The 24,810-nt window shown below is 44.7% G+C and overlaps 2 protein-coding genes across 5 annotated transcripts in view; one reads left to right on the plus strand and one right to left on the minus strand.

Annotated features, from left to right (window-relative positions):
* The window catches only part of LOC6601181 (mucin-19), a 122,407-nt gene extending 97,846 nt beyond the window's left edge, over positions 1–24,561 (minus strand). The window contains exons 1-2 of the mRNA XM_026992413.1: positions 24,258–24,561; positions 972–5,112 (exon numbers count right to left, since the gene is read on the minus strand). Coding sequence (XP_026848214.1) covers positions 972–5,112; positions 24,258–24,272 — 4,156 coding nt within the window. The 5' untranslated portion in view covers positions 24,273–24,561. The remainder of the gene's footprint in view (positions 1–971; positions 5,113–24,257) is intronic.
* LOC6601171 lies at positions 20,701–22,258 on the plus strand. Of its 4 annotated transcripts, none has more exons than XM_002026201.2 (3): positions 20,701–21,193; positions 21,503–21,661; positions 21,740–21,805. In XM_002026201.2, exons 1-2 carry the CDS (start codon positions 20,729–20,731, stop codon positions 21,650–21,652), a joined length of 615 nt encoding a protein of 204 aa, XP_002026237.1. In that variant the 5' UTR covers positions 20,701–20,728; the 3' UTR covers positions 21,653–21,661; positions 21,740–21,805. The 4 variants fall into 4 exon arrangements, with proteins under 4 accessions (XP_002026237.1, XP_026848082.1, XP_026848083.1 ...); XM_026992281.1 differs by having other exon boundaries at positions 21,715–21,781; XM_026992282.1 differs by lacking the exon at positions 20,701–21,193 and adding an exon at positions 22,083–22,258 and having other exon boundaries at positions 21,525–21,661; positions 21,715–22,012.
* Positions 24,562–24,810: the final 249 nt, after the last annotated feature.

The following is a 24,810-nucleotide window of genomic DNA, read 5'->3' on the forward strand; positions in this document are numbered from 1 at the left end:
ATCGCTCTCCAGACTACTTTCCGATTCTTCATTATCCGTTACTTCGCTTGAGCTAACTTCTACCTCAACTTCAATATCTTCCTCAAGACTATCGTCTGACAGAGCATCCTCCTCAATTCTTAGCTCTGTTTGCCCACTAATTTCTTTAGAAAGTTCTACACTTTCCGCTCCTCTCTCGTTATGTTCTCGTTCCTCTCTGAGGCTCTCTAGAAGCTCTTCTTCTGTGGGCAAGGGTGGAAAACCATCCTCCCTACCCTCCAGATCCCCACCTCTCTCCGTTCTCTCCGTATCCGTTTGCTCCTCTTCGTCGGTGGAGGACTCTTCTGAGGCACTGATGGACACCTCCGAAACATAGTGTTCGCGCACCTCAAAGCGACTGTTGTAGGTCGTCTGCAGTTCCAGTGAGGCATTGGCATGGTGGTTGTGGTTCCCCCCCAATGGATAGTCGGTGAGACTTACATTCCCCGAATCAGGATTGGAAGAGACCTCTTCTTCCAGGGAACTCAATGAATCAAAGTGGGTTTCCACTCCAACAGCTGGTAGAATCTTGGTCTGCTCTTCCGTCACTTCTTGCTGTTGAATAGTGGCTACCTCGTCCAAGACCAGGGGCTCCTCTTCCTCCATCACAATGCGGATTTTGCTTGCGTAGATGCGATTGAAGTTGGGCGATAGCTTCAAAGCGGTGTCCTCCTCCTGGTCCTGGTCGTGGTCCTGGTCCTGTTCTGGTATCGTTTCTAGCTTATAATTACAAATACTACTACAACTGCTAGCACTATCATTAGAGGATGTGTTTGAGGATGTGGGACTAGTAGTAGTAACATCACTTGCAACATTCAAAACTCGATTAGTAGCGGAGGAGGTAGTAGCTGTTGCTGGGGGCATAGCGGGAGCATTAGTAGTGGCGGAGGCGGAGGCTGAGGCGGATGCTGTGGAGGCTCTGGCGGCGGGCGATCCTTGGGCATCTCCTTTACCTGTGTGATGCTGCTGATGCTGTCGCTGCTTCCGTTGCTTGGGCTGCTCTTCGATGCCAAAAATGGCAGCCAGCTCTTCGCTGGAGTTGTACTGCGATGGCGATGAGGAGGTGCCTCGCACGGGCGTCAGCTGCAGCGGCTGTGGCGACACAGAGCACGAGGCGGTCGTCTCTGGATTTGTCTCCCGTGGGTTTGTGGTGCAACTGCTGATCGTATTCGTGTTACTGGTGGTGCTCATGGTGCTATTGGTGGTGTTATTCGCTGTGGTGGACTGCACATCGTACGATGTGGTGCTGAATGTCTTGATGGGATCGGTGCTGGGTGCATGGTAGTCGCTGCTCTGCGACTTGATGTAGTCGCTCGAGGAGTACGGATTGAAGGAGGTAATGCTCGAGGACAGCAGGCGGCTGGCGTTCGAGGGACTCGACGATTTGGCCAAGCAGTCGCTGCTGCTGCTGAAGGAGCTCGCTGTGGTGCTCACATTTGGTGGACAGCTGCTGCCTCCTCCACTGTGGCTGTGGCTGCCACTCGTGATGCTGGGGGCAGTGGTGCGCTGGTCATCGGTGGTTGATCCTGATCCTGTGGCTGTGGCCGTGCTCCCCTTCGCCTGACGCTCGCACTCCTGCATTATTTTGTCAATCTCCTCGAGCGTCTCTGGAACGGTAGAAATGAGAGTGGCATCAGCCGCAGCAGCGTCGGTAGCCGGTGCAGCGTTTATATTACAGGCAGCCGGCAGATTATCGTAGTCCGGTTGGGCCTCGGCCAGCTCGCTCAGTTGTCGCATGCAACGGCGGGCGATGTGCTCCATCTTCTCCGATTGAATGGGATCCAGTTTCTTGATGAGAGTGGGCATCACCAGGTGCTCCGCCTGGGCTCCTCCTGTGGCTCCGCCCGTGGGCTGCTTCACCTGCCGTGCCTCGTGGACTATCACGGGCGGCTCTGTCGTGACAATATCCTTCAAGATCTTCTCGCAGACGGCATTGGCCGCCTCGGAGACCTCATCGATGGCGCGTATGAGTTTTCCCTCTTTGTGGAGTTTCCTTTGGGGCTGCATCTGATACTCCTCCTCTTGTCCCGCATCGGGCAGGTTGTCCAGCAGCATCTGGCCGCATCTCTTGGCCGCCTTGGACACGGCATCGATCTCTTGGAGTTCGTCTTCGAGTTTCTGTTGCTCGGCATTCAGTTTGGGTCTGGCGGCTGTAATCAGTGCCTCTCGGCGCAGCTCATGGAGTTCCTGGCTCAATTTGATGCTGCTCGCCTGGGCATCCTGCGCGATCTTGTTCAGGGCATCCTCAAGGAGGGGTTCGGGCGTCAGGCTCTTCCTGGGCGCCGCCACAGGCGGTACCTTGGGGGGCTCTTCCTTGGTATTCAAGCGCTCTGGCAGATGGGCAATGGCTCCGCCCTGACTGGGATGACGGAAGGGTATGGCGTGGGCTTTCTTCTGAACCGCTTCCATCTCCTCGTCCTGGGCCTTGAGCTTCCGCAGGAGGTCCAGTGTGGCTGGTATGTCATTGGTGGCCTCTGCCTGAAGGTTCGACATGCTGCCCGCCCGTTCAATGCTCTTCGTGAGCTCCATGTAGCTCCTCAGATCCCCGCCCGACGGTTTCGCTGCATCTCGATGGATCAGATTGTAGATATTTGCAGACTGTGTCCTTGTGGCCCGCTGTTTCTTTTGCATGGGATAGTGGAAGCTCGATTTGGGTCCTGGGGGATCCTTGCGCAGGGCGCGCACTGCCAGATCGTCCTTTACGATGTCCGGGGAGGTGCTCTTCTTCTTCTTGATCACCCGGATGGGCTCCACGTGCAGATAATCCGACTGGGGGGCCGGCACAATGGGACCCACGGGTATGCCAAATGGCGGCTGCCTCTCGGACGAACGATGCTGAAGATTCGCCAGCTGCAGATTCCTGTACGCCACATCATCCCTCACAAGGTCTGGCTCTCCCGTCGGCGAGTCCTCATCATCGTACTCATCCGCATGGGCCAGGGCGAACTTCTCGAAGTCACTGGGCGTCGGTACCCGCATCTTTGGCGGGGCAGCAGTCTCCGGCATCATCTCTGGCATCGTCGGGGTCACCTCTGCCTTGGGCTCCTGTGGCTCCGTGAGTCCCAGACTCTTGTAAATGGCCTCCAGCTCATTGATGGCCTCCTCCAGATTGGCCGGCTTCTTCCGTGGGAAATACAGTGGCGGCACCGCGGGCAGGCTCTGCTTTCGTTCGGGGTAGACGGGCGGTGGCGCCTGCTGGTGCTGCTCCCGCTTCTCGGCCACATATTCCTCGTATTTGTTGGGCAAATCCTCGCCAGACCTGCGCTGATAATGATGCGGCATGGAGTTGGTCTTTTGGACATCCCGATGCCGGATTTCCACATAGTTTGGTTTGATCTGAAGACTGCCACACACCACATTGTCCTGATCGTGCAGGGCATTGCTTGCGGGTGCCGTAGGCGGCGTTCTCTTCGGTTTCAGCACCTCCGAATACATGGGCATGGGATATCCTCCACGCAGTTCGCTCAATCGGGAGCTGGAAATGGAGCGGGGCTTCATGATGGGCTGCGGTGCCGCCGCTGCTGTGGGCAGACCACTCTTCGAGGTCCTCAGTATCCCACTGGAGGGTGGTGTCTCCTGCTTCTCCGCCTCCATCATGTGTATGGGCTTGCGAGAGCGCGGAGTGGCGTCTGCGACATAGTGAAAATCAATGCCATTTGGCAGGGACTGCTTGCCAGGATGCGCATTCCTCTCCGAACGGGTGATGAACCGCCGATGGTGCTGCGGCTGCTGCTGCGACTGCTGCGGCTGCTGGCTCGGCGGAGCACTGGCTATCGAGGAGCTGGGCTGGGAGTTCAGTGAATGCACGGATTGATAGTGCGGCGCCGGCTGCCATATCCTATCGTCGGAGACGCACCGGCCGCTGTGGTCGAAGGCGTAGGAAACGGGTCGCAGATCCCCCGAGCTGGAGCCCACGGCATGCACACGCCGCAGTGGATCTCTGGGTGGCGGAGGCGGCGGCAGGGGCTTGCTCTGCATCCTGCCATTCACATTCTGCAAATGGATGTGACTGTCGTAGCTGATGCTGCGCTTGCCATCGTTCTGGATGGTATTCTGCAGGGGCTTCTGCTGCGGCTGCCACTGGACATAGGCGGCATTCGGCTGGTAGATGGACAGCGGCAGGGGCTGCGTCTTGTAGCGTTGGGGATTGGGCAGCGGCGGCACGCCGCCATGGCTCTGCTCTCCGTCGCGGGAGAGGCGTTTGTAGTAGCGTTCGTTGCGCGCCGCTCGACTGCGGCGACTGTTCTGCGCCTGCGCCTGCGACTGGGACTGGGACTGCAGCGAGGAGCCCTGCATCAGGGCCTGCCCCCCACTGTGGATGCTCTCGTCGCTGCGGTACTTGGAGAAGGTCGAAGAGTTCAATGAGATCAGCTCCTCCTCCGCACTGGAGTGATGGGCCCCCGGGGGCTTCCTTTGGGCAGAGCGGGACTTGCCCCCCATTTGGGTGTGGGCGTGTGGGTGGGGGTGCTGCTGTTGCATGAGCCCGCGTCTGTCCAAGGAGTTACTCATCGATCGATGGTAATATCCGGGCCCCGGTTGATTTTGGTAGTACGGTTCCGGCTGTTGCTGTATCGTTTCCACAGGCAGGAAAAACTCATGGTCTATGGACTGGGGGCGATGTGGGGGTGGTGGCGGCGGCGCCTGCTCCTCGTACCTGCTGCTGCCCCGCGAGGACGAGGATTTCCCTGGCTTTCCCTTGGGCTTTCCACTGCCTGGCGCCTGTCGTTGCGAGGGCACAAAGCCGGCCTTGCGATCCTCCTCACTGGACGATGGACTACACTCCGCGGCATCCTTTTTCTTGCCTCGAAACAGACGGCCGAAGGACCATTTCTGTTTGTGGGACAACTGCTGGGAGGAGCCTCCTACACTCCCCCCATGATGGCCCCTCAATCGATCCATCTGCTCCTGCTCCTCCTCCTCCTCGGCTGCGGCTGCGGCTGCTGCTGCTACTGCCTGATGATAGTTCTCGTCGTAGTTCTGGGGATAATGGATGTCCGCTTTGGTGGATATCACTTTCGTGTCGCTGTGCCGTTCATCCGTTAGCTGCAGCTCCTTGGGCAGCGGCAATTGTGGCCGCCAAGTGGTCTGAACAGTCTGCAAAAAAAGATACGAAAAAAGCAATCCAAAGATTAGTTTTTTTTGTTGCAAACTTTCAACGGAATCGTAGATAATTTATGTGTCAACATTATGTTTTATTTGCACTTAAAGGCAGGTAGGCAGGGAGGCGGCGAGTGAGGCGGTGAGGGAGGGAGGAAGGTAGGGGAGTTTCATTGGAAACTTAAGATAAGATTGTGTCTCAAAGGCCGTTTGCGAGATAAGACCCCGAACAAATAGTCCGCGAGACTTTAACGATCTTTTGTGGCTGAATGTATCTGAAAGATAGTTGTGTGTGTTCGTGTCTGTGTGTGCTTTTAACGACCTCCCGTCGCCCCTTACACACATTTACATGACAACTAGAAATACTAGAAATATATGATCTTAGCTGGAGCTTAAGCCGCAGGGTCGTTGGTCTTTTATGAAGAGGCCTTAAAGTCTTTAAGAAGATGATCTCGGAGTGACATCTAAATGGGGATCTTTTCTCTACGTTAAAAACCAGCAAATCGAAGATTTTTTCGCTTTTTTTGCAAAGGCTTTTAATGTGTGATATTTCAAAGTTCTCAAAGGTTTTTTAACTGATGATCTTTTGGAATCTTTAAGCGTTTTTCGTCTGGGATCTTACTGGTATCCAAGAGGAGGAAAATTCATCTTGAAGGGCATTTTTGTTTGGTCTTCAAGGACCTTCTAGCTGGGGATCTTTAAACGATCCCAGGAAGATCTAAGGCCTCACCGAAGGCCAGTCTCTCGGATCTTTGTCTAATATCTTTGCACATAGTCTGAGATAGATTTTTTACTCTCCATCCATCTTCTACCTGTGTGGATCCGCTTTTAGGGTAAAGTATTTTTAAGGTTTTTTATAGGCTGCTTTTGCCCGTCATGAAATTTGCATATAGCTCCCACGCTGATTTGAAATCAGAGCGGAAGAGGCTCGTTATGATGATAATTATCAACACAATTTAGATACTAAGCAAAGCACTTGGAGGTATGACTAAAGAAGGGCCTTATCTACGAGTAATTGTTGGATGTTTAGGGTGTTCTTGGAACCCATTTGCTGGCTCTATTTTATAAGCTATTAGAGCTTTTGCCATCAATCGATTGCGGCTCTTTCTAGCAGTCAAATGTGGCGCATTCCCCCCTTTTATCTTATCTGCAATTCAGTCTCTTTTTGCTAATTAATTTAATTAATTTTACAGCCCTCTCGCAGAGCAGCCCACAATTTAATTTCAATTTCCATTTCATGCCAAAAAATGTTGTAGTTTTTGGTTTTGTTTTTTTTTTTTTGCCGGATATTAAACAGAAATAAACCAAACTGCGTGTGAAATGTCGAATTTGGGTGTGTTTCTGTTTAAAGGGAGGTGGTGTGGAGGGGGGAGGAGGGGAAAATATCATTATGATATTTGTTTATACTGAAAAGCTCTCTCTAAAATTCGGGGATGCGTGGGGGATGGGATGGCTGTGCGATCTGTGGATCTCTGGATGCATCATTTCCGTTGCTGACGCCATTGAAAATATCATCCGAAGAGCAGAAGATCGGGCGACCGCTGAAGAAATCGAAAATCGAACAACGTTAAGGGCAACAACGGCAACACTTGTCTGCGGCCTGGAGTGGAATATAAACAAAACACAAAAGGGGAGTGGAGTGGAGTGGAGTGGGAAGCATAAGCATAGGCATAAGAAGAGCTTATTGTTTGTTGTTGAGTGACATTCGATATGGTTTTCATCTGGTGTGTGGCCGGACATTCGATATGGTTGGCATCTGCAAAGGGAAAGATCTCCAAGCGAGAACGATCCACACTTCAATTTGTCATCGAAATAATGGCTGATTATAATCCACTCCATGTGGAAGTTATGGATGATTGAAATACCACTGACAGATGGAAGTTATGACTAATTGAAAGATCATTGAATGATCTTTTCTTTTCTGTTGCAAAATTAAAAAATCACTCTTTCGAAAGATCCAGATCAAGAACATCACTTGAATATCTATTGATCAACATCCGATGCCAAAGATCGATTCTATGGATTGCATTTTCCCCGAAGAAGATCTCCCCCTCTGGGGGCCTTTTAAACTCTCATAAAAAAGAACACATTCCAAGAACTTGTTTGCTTTCGTCGTGCGAGTGTCTCAACGAATACTTCCCATCAAACACATGTCATGTCTGGCGGTCTTGTCAGCCCCTGATTTACGTTTGGAAATTTACCCCTAAATACATTTTGAAACGTGATTCAGAATCTGCTTAAAGTCAAATTATAGCTTACGTTTATGGACTATATTTATGTAAATTACATGAGAAATATTTCGCTAGGGCAATGGGAATTTATGGGTCGCCTAAACAGCTGCGTAATGTCGGGCATTTTGCCAGTAAAAAAGTTTGAGGAAAACGAGAAAAAAAAAACCTATATAGAGGCTGAAAATCACTCATACGCACGGACCGCAACCACGTCCAAAAATCTATGGCGTAAGCCGACAAAAAACACAATAGAAGCATATATCAAACGTATGCCGGGGCAAACTATCTATAAATAATCACACGCAACTCCAGGCTGCGCGAAAAAAAGATCCACACAAAAGGCATTTGGATTCCCCAAACTCAAATGGCGAATCCCCAAAAAAAGACAACAAAAATACACACACAAAAAAAGGAGCGACAACTTATAAATAAAACGGGTCTGCGAAAAAGTACGGGAATTATGTGTGCGATCCTATAGCTATAACTCAGATACAATCCGTTCTGCGATCCGTTACGATTCCGCTTTCGAACCGATTCAATCCGACACGAGCACGGGCTTTTTCTTGACTGAAAGTAAAGGAAAAACTGTGTGCGCACAGCACAGCACAGATCGATCCGATGCGATGCGATCCCCCGAAAGCTCCACACAAGAAGCTCCCTCCCTCTGGGGCGCAAGAGAGCGGCCGCCAGAACTTAAGAGAGCGTCCGGCGAGTGGTGGGGTGGGTCTAAGAGAGCGAGAGGGAAGAACTTTACACGGTTTACAGATAGAGGAAGCAAGGCGTGATATGATGTAGGGCGGCGTGTAGGATTCCCTGAGGCACAGATCTCAATTAAGTAAACAGAAAATTGAATTTAAATTGATTTTTTCCCTTTGGTTTTTGTTGGGATTTAACGTCATTAAAACTGTATTACGAATGGGTGGCCGGGGGAAAAGTCGATGAACTTTTAGGCACTTTAATTAAGGCCGAGAAATACTATAGCAATTAAATGGGTGAGTCCGTTTGGGTGAAGGCGGTTCCATAGGGAAACGATTTGCAGGTGAACGAGAAGAGAAACTCGTCAGACTAGAAAATACTACTTTGTAAAGTGCTATCTTGGAGTTGGCAGAAAATACTAAAACTAATACTAAAAAACTAAAAAGCTTAAATAAAAACACAAGAAAATACTGGAAAAATACTAGAAAATACTGCTCAAATACAAAAAAGCTACCAGAGAATAATTGAAAAGAATAAAAGAAAATACTGAGAAAAATACCAAAAATACTAGACTAAATACCGAAAATATACCAGAAAATACTATAAAAAAAATACGAAAAAATACCAGGAAAAGGCTAAAAATACCAAAAATTCTAGAAAAATACCAATAATGCCACAAAATCTAGATCAAATCCAGAAAATATTGGAAAAAAGTAATCGAAAATCATTCGTCTTCTCCCTTGCAGGAGAAATGTGTCACCTTCTTGTGGGACGAGTAGGAGTACGATTATGTGGGCCTGTGTCTGTCCGCTGCTCGATTAACAACATCATTAATGTCAAGATTCATTTCGGTTGTGCCTCGAAAATCAACTTCTGGGGTTATGAATGTTATACCCAAAAATAGCCGCCGCAGTGCTCTCTATAATGCTGATCGAAGATTGCTCTACTTTTGTCAAATAAATATGCCAGAATGAATCATTTCACCGACATTTACTAATGCAATTAACTTGAGGTGGAAAAGAAGAAAATAAAAAGAAAATATTTAGACAGCTTGGAAAACAAAAAGCGAAGGAAAAGAGCATCAGAGCCATTCGAGTGCTATGCGGAAGATGCCTGTGCCCCGAAGGCAAAAAACTAAAGTGCAGGCCACCTCGTAAGTGGGTGAATTCTAATTTTAGATAGACATTTTGTAGATACTATATATTTAGAGCTGATTCCGAATGAAGCGGGCCGATATGGGTCAGAGTTTCTCAGGAGTTTTGATGGGGCCTTTCCTCACCTGAAAGCCAGCCGCAACCTTGGCTGACAAAATTCTCGAGAAAAACCCGTTTTCTCTATATATTTCAAATAAAAATTAATTTTAATTGGATTTTGGCTTATTCACATTTTTTTTTTTTTTTTTTTTTTTTTTTTTTTACTTTTTTGGCAGCTGCACGAGCAATTGAAAAAGTTAATGAACTGTGGCTCGATTTCGCAAAATATATATCAGGGAATTTAATTGCAAGTTTAATGACTCTTAATTCTGTTTAATTTTGAAACAAACTTCAAAGCGAAACACACATATCTCGACGATCTCTGGTTTGTCTGCTAATTTATTTATAAACTTATAAATTGTGGCAAAAGTTTGTTGCTGCGCGCCACATCCGCTTGCGAAAGTCCATCTCCATCTCCAACAATCCACAATCCACACTCCACAGTCGAGAAGAAGCTGAAATTCCAGCGAAATATCTGTGTCAGAGGCACAGATTATCGCACATATTATGCAAAAGAGGCTGAAATGCTGAAACATTTCTGACAGCGGCGGCAACAAGTGGTTTCGCTCGGTTCGGGGGCTCCACTGTGGGTTCTTTCACTTCTAATCTCCCGACGACAACAAACGAATGTCTCTGTCTTCTGGTGGAACTTCTTCGCCATCAGCTCCACCGAAGCATGCATAATCTTTACTAATTTCTCTTGTCAGTAGGAAGGGTCAATGACAGAACGCCTTCCCCGTTTCCCCCGTTTCTCCCGTTTCCCCCCATTGCCTGGAAAACTTTGGGAAAAACCCAACCTCCTCCTCCTCCACAAAGAGTTCTTTTCGTATCGTTTTTCATTATTATTTATGCACAGCACGTGTTGCATTGCCGTCTGAACGGTGGAGGGTGTCTACTGTTGTGGCAGCTCTTTAAACTGCAGCTGGAACTTGTGGCAGCTCCCTTCTAACTGCTGCTGCCACTTGCAACGGCCTAATGACGAGTGCGTGATATTGTTGCTGCTTGTCTGCCTCTGCTGTTCCTATTGTTGCGGCTGTTGTGCTGTAATGCAATGCCTTGCGTGAGTGAACAGCACAAAACACCAGAGGGGAAGGGAGTCACATATTCGAACCAGGAAGTAAATTCAGTTTGCATCGCATAATTATGCATATATTTTTTCGGGTTGTTCGTTTTTCTTGAATTTTCCACATTAAAAGCAGCCGAAAATTTGTTATGTTAATGCGGCTTTCAGAAAAGGGTTGGAAAATAGTCGTTGAGGGGGAGGGGGGGTTCTTTCCCCCCCAATTTTCACTTCAAAGTGATACCAACATTTCGTTACTCCATAATTTTGGCAAACATTTTATGATTTTCTGCTACTCTCCACAAAAAAAAGAAAAAACAAACATTAACAGACCATGAAAACACCTTTTTTTTGGAAAGCCCCCACCGGCGGCATAAAAAGCACTTATGAATTTTGTTCACTCTTTCGTGTAATTTCTTTATATAAAATATAGAAATTCTGCGTGCCTGCCATATTTTGCATATCCCGCACGCATAAGCCCAACCGAAAAACCAACAAAAAAACGAAGCCCCATTGCTTTCGTTTTCAAATGCTGCCGCCGGCCAATGACCTTTTCTCGAGAAACACACTTTTTGACCAAAAAGATCTTCGGCCCAGTCTGGTGCGCGCGTATATTGGTTTACACTTTTCATGCGGTGCGGTGCGGTGCGGTTCGGTGTTTGTTATACAAAAACAACTTTCACTGGAAGTCATTAATTTTCACCCAAAATCGAGACACCAGAGGGCGATGCTGAGACGCCAAGAAATCAGCATTTGATGCTCTCGCATGTAAATCGATTTTTAATTGCTCCGAAAGCCCATTCTGCCCGGCTCCATTCTCCAGTTTTGGGCAGCGGCGATCCCTAACAAGCAGGTGGTAAAGATATCCATTTGAATTTATGAAAATTATTTGTCATATTATAAGACCTTTTGTGTGCTCGCATGGATTGACATGGAAAAGCCACTAATTTGTAGCATTTAGTTGGGGCTTGATAAAGGAGAGATAATAGGGAGAGAGAGAGAGAGATTTGCATAATTACGCGAAACTGTTGAAGGGATTTGCGTAAGCATTATGTTATTCGATATGGTGTCGTGGGATTTTTGGATTTCTTTTTTTGTTTGAATGAAAGAAGGGTAAACGGAAACAGGTTCATTTAATGAATGATGGCTCAATCGATTGGGGCTTAAGCGATAAAAAACGATTGAATGATAGCTGAATTTCACAGGGGAAGTGCCACGAACACTTTGAAAAACTCGGTTTTCAAAATCCAGCATACAGAAATGATTACAAGAAAATATACCGAAAAATACTAGAAAATATAACGGAAAATACTAGAAAATATACCGCAAAAATACTAGAAAATATAACGGAAAATACTAGAGAATATACCGCACAAAATTAGAAAATATTACGGAAAATACTATAAAATATACCAGAATATAGAAAAAATACCACAGATATTAGAAACCATAAAATCAAATATAATTTTAAAAATGCCGGAAAATTCTGCAACCGACATCAAATATATAAAAATACTAGATAAAATACTTTAAAACCAAAGAAAAAACACTGACATACTATTCATTCAACTATAAACCATTCTATTTGTTCGAAAAAAAAACCTTTAATGAATTCTATTACTTGTTGGATTTTGTAGGGGATTGGATTGGATGGGATCGGTGATTTCCTCCTCCAATTAACACTTTTACGCCCAAGATTGAACTGAAAGTTCAGTTACAGTGAAATGAATTGATTTTCTGCCTCAATTTTGTTCTTCAATTAACACCCTGACATATTTGTGTGTGTGTGTGTGCGTGTGGTTGTGTCTGTGGTAGTGTAAATTCCTCTGAAGCATCTGTCTCATCTCGCTGAAGAAATTTCCTTATAGTCAAAGTCTTTGAGAAATCTTGAAGCAAAAGTTTATTTTACTTTGACGTCAAGTCGTATAATTTTTATGATCCGTGAGGCCCTACAGAGACGAAGAAAACTCCATTAAAGATAAACACTCGCACGTATCGTACGGATCCCTCATACAAAGCGATTTTTGTTACAGTTCCAACAGAGCGGAACATTTTTACTGTAAGAGAATGCATTTTATTTTTGCTTTTTTTTTATTTTTTGCACACTTTGAAGTCGTTTTAACTTGTTTGTGCACTGTTTGCTGTTTGTTTTGCCTTGTTGTTGAAGTCAGATTAACAAGCCATTAACACGTCGCAGTCGCTGTCGCAGTCTCAGTCGAAAGAAAGACCTGAATACTCCCAGACCCGAGACCTTGACCCACGCCACCACGCCCCCCCCATCCAACCATTCAGGGTGTGGGTAAGAGACACAAAAGAGTTATAAAGCGGCGGCTTCCCAATGTCATTCGGGGCGGAATTAATTATGGATTTGTTTAGGGCAATTGTTTTAAAATTATACAACAATTCGTGAATTCTGTTGGAACGCCAGAAAACGTGTGCATCTTCGTGATCTGTACCTCTGCTATTTCCGTAATATCTTCTCTACACGAAATGGATTTTGCCATGGCCCAAAAAACAAAAAACCAGAAACAGCAACAGCAACAGAAACGAGAAAAAGATTCACATCATCAGATTGTTTATAATGAAGACGAGTATATGTATGTACCAAAAAGAGTACACAAATTGAGCAGCAGACAAATGCTGGATGTGGAGATGTTTCAGCGTACTTGGGAGGTGCGCTTTTAGCGGAGATTTTTGGTTGGAATCCCCTAGTTTGTTAAGAATTATTAGTGATTTCTCAGGGAGAATATACTCAGATTGTGCCTCGACAAAAACGTTCCTATGTAGGTCTAATCGAAGCCTCTTCCTGACTTTACTTTTACTCTTTCGGTTTGCCAAGTTCTTATTTATCAACCACTTTTACTTTATCTCTGATTTAATCACTGTTTCAATCACTGTTTCAATCACTGTTTTAGCACGTTATTCTTCAGATCTTCAGATCTCTCAACATCTTTCTATTTCTACCGTTCGTATCTTTCCTCCTTCTCTAGTTCTTCCTATATTTTCGGCTTTTGTGAATGTTTATTTTAAAAATTCTTTCTTTGCAGCACATTTCCTATTCAGCTTTCTTTACTTTTTTTTTCAGACAGACAGAATATTTTCTTTACTGCAAGACTAAAGAACCAAATGAGTATGTGGCCAAATGCTAGAGAGAACCAACTTTTGGCAGGCCGCAAGAAAATGTGCCAAAAAATTATAGAAAATATATGGGAATTATATATAAGATAATGCCGGCAGAATCTCTGGCTGTACGATTTGCATGTCTAATGAATGAATCACTTGTTGAGGTTTTCGCTGGTGGGAACCTGATTTCTGTGCGATCTGAGGGCAAGGCCAAGTTTACAGCAGACAGACGAGAGGAAGCCAAAGATTGGCATGCTCTCTCGCATCACCATAAAGCCATAAACCCATAAAAATTACAAGTAATTTCATGTGAGAGAGAGGGAGAGCGAGAGGGGAGCGAGAGAGTGGTCTTTTTGTGGTCAACATCCTTGCGGAAGCAGGCATTTTACATATCCGCTGGACAACAACAAAAAGCCACCGCTTGAAACCATAATTGAATGGAAAGAGATGATTACTGGGTACACTCTAGCAATCTTCACAGTCAATGGATGCCAAACAAACTGTGAACAGATCCACAAACCAGCAACAGAAACAGCAACAGATACAGATACAGATACAGATACAAGCAGAAACCGAAACAGATACAAATTGGATCGGACGACAGACAGGCTCTGACAGGTGGTCTAGATTTTATGGCCCAAGGTTCTCGGTTCAAGCCTTCATTCTGGATTAGTTGCAATTATTGTGGCCTCTTGACATTCTTCTTTATGAAAGCGGCAGCAACAGCGACAGAAAGCCAACAGTCCAAACAGCTAACCAGCAACACCCCGGCACGCACTTATTGATTTTGTGGATTGTGTGGGTTTCCCCCTTTCTGACATCGATTTGTCATCGAGAGCCGCAAAGATACATCATCGAACTTGCCCTTAAAGGGCTTCCAATTAAAGTGAGCCACAGACAGCCGATGTGCGAGTAAAGAGCAATAAACTAAGGGCTAAAGCGAACGGAGAACAAAGCCAAAATAAACTTCAACTAATTAAAAGACAGAGACAGAGACACGCAGATAGATATTTGATTTTTTTGTTAGGGTTTTGTAACCTTTTTTTCACTTAATTGTTATTGAACTTAATTGGATTTTGGAATTACTTGAAACAACAAACGTATCGGAGGTCCAGAGGTCTATAAACGAGCCACAGCCGTCGCTTTAGGGAGGGGTTTAAGGGAGCAGCAGTCATCTGAGGGGGGGTTACGAGGGCTACGATCAATGCCCATCGTATGGGGAGGTCTAAGGTAACCCAAACAGTACCAAGAAAACGTAAATAAGACGCAAAGAAAACCCCCAAGAAAATAAAGAAATCAAAATACATAAATTGTTTTCTTTATGTAATTGTAATGCATCGACTATTGCTTCATTGGAGGTGTTTTTTGTTTTTTTTTTTGTTGTTTTGTGGCTCATTTTTCTATCGAAAGATTCGAAATGGTATCATAACAGAAAATGTTTACGAACAATTCGCGGTGAGGCAGCGAAAAATGCAATAAAAGTAGCAGCAGCAGCACGGGTCTGGTGTGGTCTCGCTGGAGGAACAATCCCTAAGAAAAGCCAGGCCACAAGTACAGTGAAGACATGCTACAAAAGCCGATACGAAATGCCATAAATTCCGAGAAACAGAAGAAGGCAGACGGCGAGCCATAGTTGTGGTGGAGAAAAGGGTTAAGTATCCCTACAATCCAAAGAAAAAGAAGGAAGACGGGGTATCACATGTTTGGTATATAAAACATCGAAACCACAACGATATATAGACAGTGAAAACGGGCTATAAAGTACAAAAAGAGAGTTCTCAATCTGAAGGAAACTTCTTCTAGAGATCTAAATCTAGATCATGTCCCATCTTGAGATATCAATCGGTTTGTTGGCTTCCCATTTCTCGCATCACACGCCAGACCACACACAACATTTTCATGCTCATTTTCTTTTTCATTTTCCAGTATTTTTCCACTTAAACGCAAAAGATTTACTCGTTTTTTGGCCATACGGATCACGTAATAAATTTTAGTACGACCACAAAATTGACTCAAACAGCGTACACAGGAAAAGTCGAGTAAATAAAAAGTATGGAGTGAAAAAACACTTGGGCAAAATGGCTGAAAGATGGGCCATACATTCGTCAGAAAACAGAACTGTGGAGCTTATCGTTTTGTAATTATTAGCAGTTTTTCCTGATAATTGACTCGATTATTCATTGCATTAAGGCATTGCATATGAAAACATATTTTCCCTTTTTATCTATGGGAACAAAGAAAACAAATCAAAAATGCCAATCCATTCGAAATGCCATTCAAAATGGGAGACAGCGACAGTGCCCCAGCCCCCACCCCCCACCACCGCCGTACACAAAATATACAACAATTACACAATGCTTTATGGTACGAAAACATGGGGTCCATAAAAAAAACGACCATTTCATCAATGTCAGAGAGGCAGAGAGGCAGAGATTCAGAGAGGCGAAGAGATATTCCCTGTAGATAGAGGCGGCCCCTGTCCCCTGTCCCCTTTCCCCTCCACTCTCTGCCGATCTCCGCCTCTACCTTCCACTCTCCACTCTCTACCAATCTCCTACCTACCACTGACATGTGTCATGGCTCCATGGACATGGGGCATCTAAAAATCAGCATATGAAATGGTAGGTATTTTGCTTTTTGTATCCAAACCTCAAACACGTGCGGCACAAGCCACAGTACTCGGAGTGCTTTAATCGAACTTAATTATGGCCATTAACTTAACGTTTTTGTTTTCTTCTTCTTCTTCTCCTGACGTATGTGTTTCTTTCGAAGGTCGTTCCATTGGGGAGTTGGAGACTTGGGGAATGGCAATGGGGAGGCCTTGTTCATGACTCTCTCGCGGGGCGAGCATTTGCATCGATTAAATTAAATGTAGATAAAATAGAAATAGAAATAGAAACACACTCCACACTCCACTCGTTTATTGCTCGCCTCGCTCGGTCGATTCATGGCCCGGCCTCAGAAAAAAAAAAACAAGTTTTCCTCGAACATTTCCATTTCCATTTAAACTTGGAAACATTATACGCCTTAACCGGCTGATTGGTTCCGATTGGAAACCAAAACTCTTGGGGTTCCTCAACCCTCGAAAAGCGGGGCGACTGTGTTTATGGGAATAACGCCTCCGATAAAACACCTAAATAGATCCGACACGACTCCTCGTTATGGCCGAGGGAGCCACGCCTTTTGCCGGCATTGAACTTCAACCTCTTAAAATATTCAAATTGTAGATAAAACGAAAAGCGGCAAAGGTTTTGCCGCTCCACAAACAATTGATAGGCCCTGAAATGGGGCCCCCGTCAAAAGATAAATCATCTATGAAATGCATTTACCAGAAGATTCACTCAAAAGCAGAGGCAGTCCCCAGAAAAGGCCTGCCCCAAGGAGTTGCGAGTAGTTTCCCCACAAAGAAAATGCCCGTACCTGAAGTTTCCCCAAAGAATAATGCCTATAGGAGTAGTTTCTCTTAAAATCTTTAGAGAATAAACGAATAAAAGAAAGAAATAAAGGAAAAACAGTAGGGAAAACAGGTAGGACTCAGGAACAGAGGGACATCAAGTGGAGGAGTGCCATCAAAAAGTGCCATCACTTTTTATTCTTTCTTTTCAAGGAATTACTACAGATTGCTCTTCCCTTTTCTCCGCCTGGGGATTCCTTCAGGTAGTTCTTTTCCCTACGAAGGTGCGCCCTTTGTCTCGGTTCAACCTCATAAACCCCCGTACAAATGTGATCTGTTTCAATCGGCTCGAAGGGTTTTCGTGCCGTTTAATTGCGTGTTTCGTTTCGGGACTTAAAGGTAATTAAATTGATACATATTTCATGTCCAAGGAATGTCGAAAAGGAATGCGGAATAATAAGGAATTATATGGTCAACGCCTCAATAAACAATACACGAAAAAAGAACTACACCCTAAATGAAGAGAGAGGGAGAGATCCTATAACATAAATAAAAAGGAGCGGAATCGTACACTGGAAAAAAGGGGAGTGTAGGCTTCACTGTAAATAAAAGGCCAAGCGGAATCCTAAACCGTAAATACAAGCGGAGACAGAGCCGGTCCGAGCCGTGCCTCGAAAATAATCAAGCAAATTCCTTAAGGCTTAGACGCTGGTCAGCAGGAAAAGATCGAATGGCAACGAACCCAAATACCAGATACCAATACCCAGACGACATTCGAGCATCGCTCGAATCACATTTCATGGCGGAAAATCTGGAGCAAAATCCATATCAATATCAGACATACGCGTAGATCTCGTTTCAGTCTCGTTTACGGAACAGACATCAAAGTTTTAGCGATAGTACGGCACATAATCTTTCGAATAATTCTGGAAAATATGTCGCATTTTTTGGGGGAAGGGAATCATCCGCTGTCGTCTGCCGTTGATGTATGACTCTGGGAGCCTTATCGAAAGTGGAGGTGCCTGCCTGCCTGCCTGCCGGCCAGCCTGCCTGCCTGCTTGCCCCACAGATCATTTGTCAATGTGTCAACTGTTGCTATTGTTTCTGGTGTCTGATGTTCTCTCCTGCCCCTCCCCTCGTGTGGCATCTTCCGCATCGTCTCGTCGCATATTTGAAATCTGAGCAATGAAAATTGAGTAATACCCTCACGACCGAGCGGCCAGGGGCAGGGGCAGTGGCAGGGGCAGGGGTAGATTGGTTAGCCGAGATTAGCGGGCCGAGTGATGCGGCGTTTTATAATGGAAAGAATAAGAATGATGGGGCATGTTAAGGGGATTGGCTTTTTGCCTTTGAAAACGGGAGAGGCGCAGGGGCAGGTTCATGCGATGGAAAGATACATTCATACAAACTGTGGAATGTATCTTTTGACAAGGCCGGTAGCTAAGAGGGAATGCAGATCAAGATTTGCTGTTAGAATGGAAAGGTCAAAGAAAACCCAGATCTTAGAAGCTTTAATTAAGGCTTCGAGCTTTCGAGCTTTGAAATCAGCCGAAAAAAGCAAAATCTTCAGAGGTTTAAAGGTGATCAATAGACTTCAATTTGAATCCATTTTTTAAGCCTTAATCAGCCTTTTAGAAAGGTATTTCTTCCTCTTTAAATATTATTTTCCTTAAGTTAATTGATATTTAATCCCTCAGCAGATGTATTTGCACAGATAAAAATGTTTTTTAAGATTAAATCTGCTTTAAGATAGATATTTCTTCTTCAAAAGTAATTAAAATTTATATTTTCACTACTTTAAACATTATTCTCTTTAAATTTAATAGATCTTACAGCTATTTCTACAGCTTTTCACCGTTTAGCTTGTTATTTAAGTTCAACATTAAAGTGTCATTGAATGAATAGCAACAGTAATTGAGTAATGTCTCATTAATGTAATGAAATTAAACCATTTTTGGTTAACGAATTTCTGTGCTCTTGACACCTGAAGAGTGTCGTCACCTGTCGCACCGAAGCAGCCAACAGAAACAGTGAGAGAAACCTTTCACAATGGTGCCCCATACCCCCCATTCCCCCCCATACCAATTGGTTATACAATTCAACATTTAATAGTAAATGGCTGTACCGAAAAGGAGACTTAACATTGAACCATGGATAATTTCACACGATCCGCCGAAGAGAGACGGCCAGAGCCGCGCAGAAAGAGAGGAAAAGACAGCCCAAAGAGCTGGAGAAAGAGAGGAGGAGAGGTGGGAGATGGGGGATGGGACACCCACCTTTTTTTCCCCCAAAAGACTAATTGCAGGTGGGCCCTGGCGTTGGCGTTAGCGTTTTTTCTGCTCTCATTGTGGTTTTGATTTACGTTCAAGTATTATTTTGACAACAGGCCCAAAAAAGAGACTGCCAAAAAATCATCAATCGAGCGACGTTTTGTGCAAATCATTTACCAAATTCGAAAATTGGGTTAATTGTAAAGCTCGTAGACTTCGAGCGGGACCCTTTTGGTGGCCAAAGAATATATATTTGTGGCATGAAAGTATTCAAAGCGAGAGAGAGAGAGAGAGAGAGGGAGGCGTAAACCGATATGCGAAGCCTTGAAAGTGCATTTGGGTTTGCGGTTTTTAGGCCCGCGAGACCGAATGAAAGTCATCCATTGGCTGAATGGTTGAGTAGATCCGCAGAGAGAGGAGAGATGCTATAGAATGGCGATTAGAATACAGAAGAGAGCTAACAGATACGCTCAGGTGGGTAAGTGGGCAAATGGATCAGGTTTTAAGAGTTCGAAATCGATTAGAAGATCAGAAAAGTAAACAACAGCAGAAATTATACAAAAATTGAGATTTAGAGAACAAATAAAATAATAGAAGTAATAATAATACAGAAAAAACGTTAAAATGGTAGATAGAGAACATGAATCCATCAGAAATCCAGCCAAGAATCATCTTTATATGCCCAGCTTTCATCGAAGATTAAAAAATAAAGAAGAACCAAACCCACTACGATTTTCACTTCATTAGTTTAACTTTTGTGTAGAGAATGGACCACCGTTAAATAGTTTCTTCTGTGGCTGTGGCTGTGGCTGCGGCTGTGGCTGCGGCTGTGCATTCTTTTCATTTTGGTATTTTCTGTAATTTACTTTGATTAAATGCATTGATCATTAAGCGTTCTTTTCGTTGGATCGTTGGTTCGTTTCGTTCGTTCTGCCCAAACGAAAACTAGTTTCTAGAACGGACCCACAGACCCCGAAAGATAGCGGCAGCTTCCTGCCGTCAAAGCCGAAACCGAACAAAAATCGTTCGCTGAAGGTAAGCCACATTTTCGAACAAAACACACAATGAACTAGAGGAGACACCTGCTGCTGGTCCAAGTCCAAGCCGTTAGCTGCCGCCAAACACAATGGACCCCAGAGTCCAAGTCTTAGTCTCTGCCCCAGCCCCGAGCCTCTGGGTTGGCTGTGTGGTATGCAACCTGTAGATATGCCGCTTTATAATTGCATGAACCGCTCGCTCGGCTGCAGCAGGCTCGGCGCCTGACCCACTTTATTCACCAAAAACCAAACTCTTTGTGTGTGGAAAAGCCCAGAGTTCTGCCGTTCTGCACCCGCAGCACAAGACAGTCATTGACTTTGTTTGTTTAAATTAGTGGCGAACCCGCATCGGAGAACATTTTAAACTCTGATGAACTTTAAAATATATTTTCCACAAAGTAAACCTTACTTTTCCATCAAAAATCTACACCATTTGAATTTTTCAGTCACAGAAAATTTCGTAAACCCCCTTCTCTTTATCCTTCCCCAAATGGACATTTTTTTGTAATAATTTTTTTTTTTTTTTAAATTTTATTTTTCTGCAAAATTATGGAGGCATTGCGCAAAAGGATCTCGGGCTTTTTCTTCAAGGCACAGCCATCGAATCTCGAGGAGCCGAATCCCCAGGAAATACTAGATTTCGTGGAGAAGCAACGGCGAGAGGAACACGAGAAATCCTTGGACCAGATCCGGTCTGTGTCTCATCGTGAGGCCGCAACAGATTCCCTGGATAAAACCGCTTCCGAGGAGCAGTCCCCGGAGGAGGGTTTTCATTTGCGGAGTTTCTTGTGGCAGCGAGAGCCCAAGGCATCCAACTCGAAAGCCATCGACTATCAGCTGGAGTTTGTCAACTTTGTGGAGCGCAATTCCCCCCGGGGTTTCCCCCAGAAGCTCAACGATATGCTCCCATACTTGGGCACTGGCTTCGTGGCCTGGCCATCCTTTTGGATGTGGCGCGGCTACCAGTGGCAGCAGAAAAGGAATACGGAACGGATAGTTTTCTATATACAAAGGGTGAGTGAGATCCATAAAAAAGTATCTTAAGAGGCGGTTCCCGTGGTGGGATATCGAAAAAAATCCAACGAAAGTTGAAAATAACAGAAAATGATGGAAAATACTACGAAGTATCATAAAATACCAAATGCTGGTATTTTCTGGGCTTTTACTTGCGGTTACTTTCTAGAAGTTAATGGTATTTTCGTGGTATTGTATGTCTCTAGGAATTTCTGTTATTTTTCATGTATTTTTCCTGGTATTTTTCTGGTATAGCACTCCATCGAAGTCTGGAGTGACTAAATACTAATCTATTCCTTCTTTTTAAAGACCTATCAACAGGCGAAACTCCTTCAGGTGGCCATCCTGGCCACAGGTCTCATGATGTCCTTCACTGGGCACCATTCCGGGAACATACTGAAGGTCCACGATGTCGACTTTAAGAACAAACAAAACCAGGATACCGCAAAATCGGACTAGACCCGCAAAGTAAGCCTGGCATTAGAACTCCCTTGTGACTGTTCCATCAGATATTTATTTAGCATCCAAAAATTGTACAACCCAAAGATAAAAATCATGGGGCTCTGGAGCTATCTTGGGAGAGTGAACCAAATCTGGCGGCCTGTGGCGCCCCCAGCACCTGAAACCCCAGAGGCTACACCCAATTTGGGCGAGAAAATACGAGAGGTGGTGAATGACAAGGCCTTCGAGAATGCCTACGAATCGGCTGCCCCCTTTGTGATGGCCAGTTTGGGCTCCTGGCCGGGCTATTGGCTCTACAGGGGACTCGACTATCACACGCACAGGGCGCACATTCCCCTACGCATCTACATAAACCAGGTAAGGCTATGAGATAACTGCGATTGAAATATACTCTTGTAAACTCAATGATTCCTCCTGCACTTTTTAGACCTTTTATCAGGCCAAGATACTGCAATTCGTCATCATTCTGGCTGGCACCTTTACTGTGATCACCAACCAGCGTAGAGCTCGCTAGAAGATGGGGCAAGCATGGCAGCTCCCAAAGGATACCACAGAAGCCCCAGAACGGCTAGCGAGGCTTTCGTTTTGGCATAGAACTTCCATAAAAACAAAATCCAATAAGAAATCTGACAGAAAATAAATAAATTTTAAGTGAATTTAATCAGACAAATCATAGATAATATCTTCTATTGCGCTTTTTAATTTTGGGTTTTTAATTCTCTTTAAGATTCTTTCGTTCTTTTCGTTCTTTGCGTTCTGTGCGCCTAAATCTGAGTTCGATTCCTTGTTAATTTCTTCACTGATGATTGAGCTTTTGGCAGATTCTTCAATGGTGATCGAGTCTTCAGTCGATGTTGGGTTCAATTCCGAGACATCTAATGAGTTGTCGGCCAACCCTTCGCTAGGAATTTCGTCTATCTCCAGTCCAGTGTTGGAGCTCGAGTCTGCGTTCAATCCTTGATTGTCAATCAAGTCAGAGCTCAATTCGTTGCTGGCCATTTCGTCTATCTCCAGAACAGTGCTGGAGCTCGAGTCTGCGTCCAATCCTTGATTGCCAATCAAGTCAGAGCTCAATTCGTTGCTGGCAATTGTTAAAGAATCACTCTCCGTTTCGTTATCTTCCGGTGTCACAGTCCCCGATTCGACTTCCATCACCGGCAGTGATGCTTCCTGCTTCAGTGTCCTGATGATTTCCGCCAATTGCTTGGGCTGGACCCCATTCCCCATCAACTGCATGCAAATGCGGACCGATTCGGGAGCCAGTCCAGAGTTCACGCAATCGAGCATGCCGCAGAGAACATCCCAAATTCGACGGTCTTTTTCAGTATCCTTCTCGCAGATATCCGTCATGTTTCTTGGGCAAATTTGTTCGACAAATTTCACACATGAATCAATTCGGTGGAGTAACCTGTATGAAAGGGCAGGGCAGGCCTACTTTTCCTTTTTCCTTAAAAATATTCCGAATTCCGAAATATGTATGGCTGAAGGATCCTGCACTGATAGATCTTCTTCAGCCACAAAGAGAGGTGGAAACTATATAAAATGTTTCGAAATATTCTGTAGATTTCTCAGATCTTCTAGATATTTTTGGTTCATAGTAAAAAGAAAGCTACAACTTTCTTCGAATCCCTCAAAAGTCTTTAATTTATGATGGAAAGATGGTAAGCGATCTTCAAACGAAATAATTTATGTTAATCCAAGAAACTACAAATAGTTTAATGGTCGTAATGAAAATAACTATAATCTATTGATATATAGGAACTAAAAGAACTGAACTATAGAGCTACACCGAAAGGATCTTTTAATACTTTGTTTTATAAGTTATAAGAAACCCCACTCGAGTAATGATATATCATTGTTTCGTACCAGATTAAGTGTAAGACGTCTTTAGGCGTTTTTTTGTATCCCCCCGAATATCCACAGAAGCTTCCACTTTAATCTCTTCTGCCATTCGCTTCTCCAAGCATCGTTCTACTCAACTTTTGTGCCACTTTTCAGGCCCCCTTTGTTGTAACCCCCCCTCCAACAATCAAAAACCCTGCCACATAATCCCATTACCAGTTTTAATCTTCTCGGTAGCAGCGTGGCTCCGTTTTCAAGTTCAAAGTTCAGTAATGAGCTGCCACCTGATGCTGGTCTGCTCCAGTAAGCCCCTCATTCTGCAAGTATCTTTGTATCTTTTTATCTTTGTGTCTGTGATGATTGTGTGGCCGGGGGCCAGCAAGTGGAAAGATAAATTAGCTACAAATTAAACACAATTATATACGCCACGGAGAGGCGGCACGCTCCAATCTTTTTAGAGAAAGAAAGACATGCTTCACACTCTTCACCCGAAAGAAGGAAAGATACTCTCCTCAGAAAGAAAGAAGGAGAAGGAAAGAAAAATCTCCGCTGGCAAAACAATTAAAAAACGCTTATAAATGAAGATCTTTCATTGTTTTTCCACTCGGGGTGCAGTCTCCAGCCTCCAGCCTCCAGCCTCAAGCGTGTGATAAGTGCGAGCAAACACTTCTTTCTGCCCTACTCTAGAGGGTAGCAGCGTTGATTGTTGTGTGATCTATGGGCTAGCGGTTCCCATTCCCATTCCCGTGTATTCTCTCACCTGTATGAGATACATTTTGCAGCGGCTGTATCTTGTATCTTGTGTCTTGCGTCTGGCACTGTGTATCTGTGTAGCGCTTGTTCCGTTTCGAATGCTAATTATGCAGCAAACTCCTGTGGCAGCTGCAGCACCTGATGCAGCAACTGCATCTGAATGATGCTGTTTTTATCGTTTTGCTCTACTTCGAATGCAGTTCACTTTTGATTGCTCGAATTCCTATCGAGTTTATCGTGCATTACCAAACAAACAAAGTAAAAAACGTACGAAAACTCAAATGTTCTTTCTGCTATGAAAATCTCACAAACTTCACTTGAAAGCGAAGCAATTTCCAGCACTTTGAAATGAAAATTGTTTGTTCTTGTCGTCGGCTAAGGGGTTGCTCTTCGGTTTCGGCCTTGTCTTATTGTACAGTCTTTATATAGTCGGGCTATATAAACGCAATTAGTCATCGGCACGTAAGAAAAACGTAACAAAAGTTGGTTAAAAAAACGAAGGAAGTGCTTGTCGGTTTTCCTTGGGGGGTTGGCTTCCAGAGAGAGGGTTGATTGGTAGC

Source organism: Drosophila persimilis, unplaced genomic scaffold (assembly GCF_003286085.1).
Source record: "Drosophila persimilis strain 14011-0111.01,24,50 unplaced genomic scaffold, DperRS2 tig00000732-arrow-arrow-pilon, whole genome shotgun sequence".
NCBI classification, from domain to species: domain Eukaryota; kingdom Metazoa; phylum Arthropoda; class Insecta; order Diptera; family Drosophilidae; genus Drosophila; species Drosophila persimilis.

Coding starts and splice junctions, on each gene's coding strand:
- LOC6601171 (XM_002026201.2), top strand. CDS start 20,729: ATGGAGGCATTGCGCAAAAGGATCTCGGGCTTTTTCTTCAAGGCACAG. Junction 21,194..21,502: donor TAGTTTTCTATATACAAAGG/GTGAGTGAGATC, acceptor TTCTTTTTAAAG/ACCTATCAACAGGCGAAACT.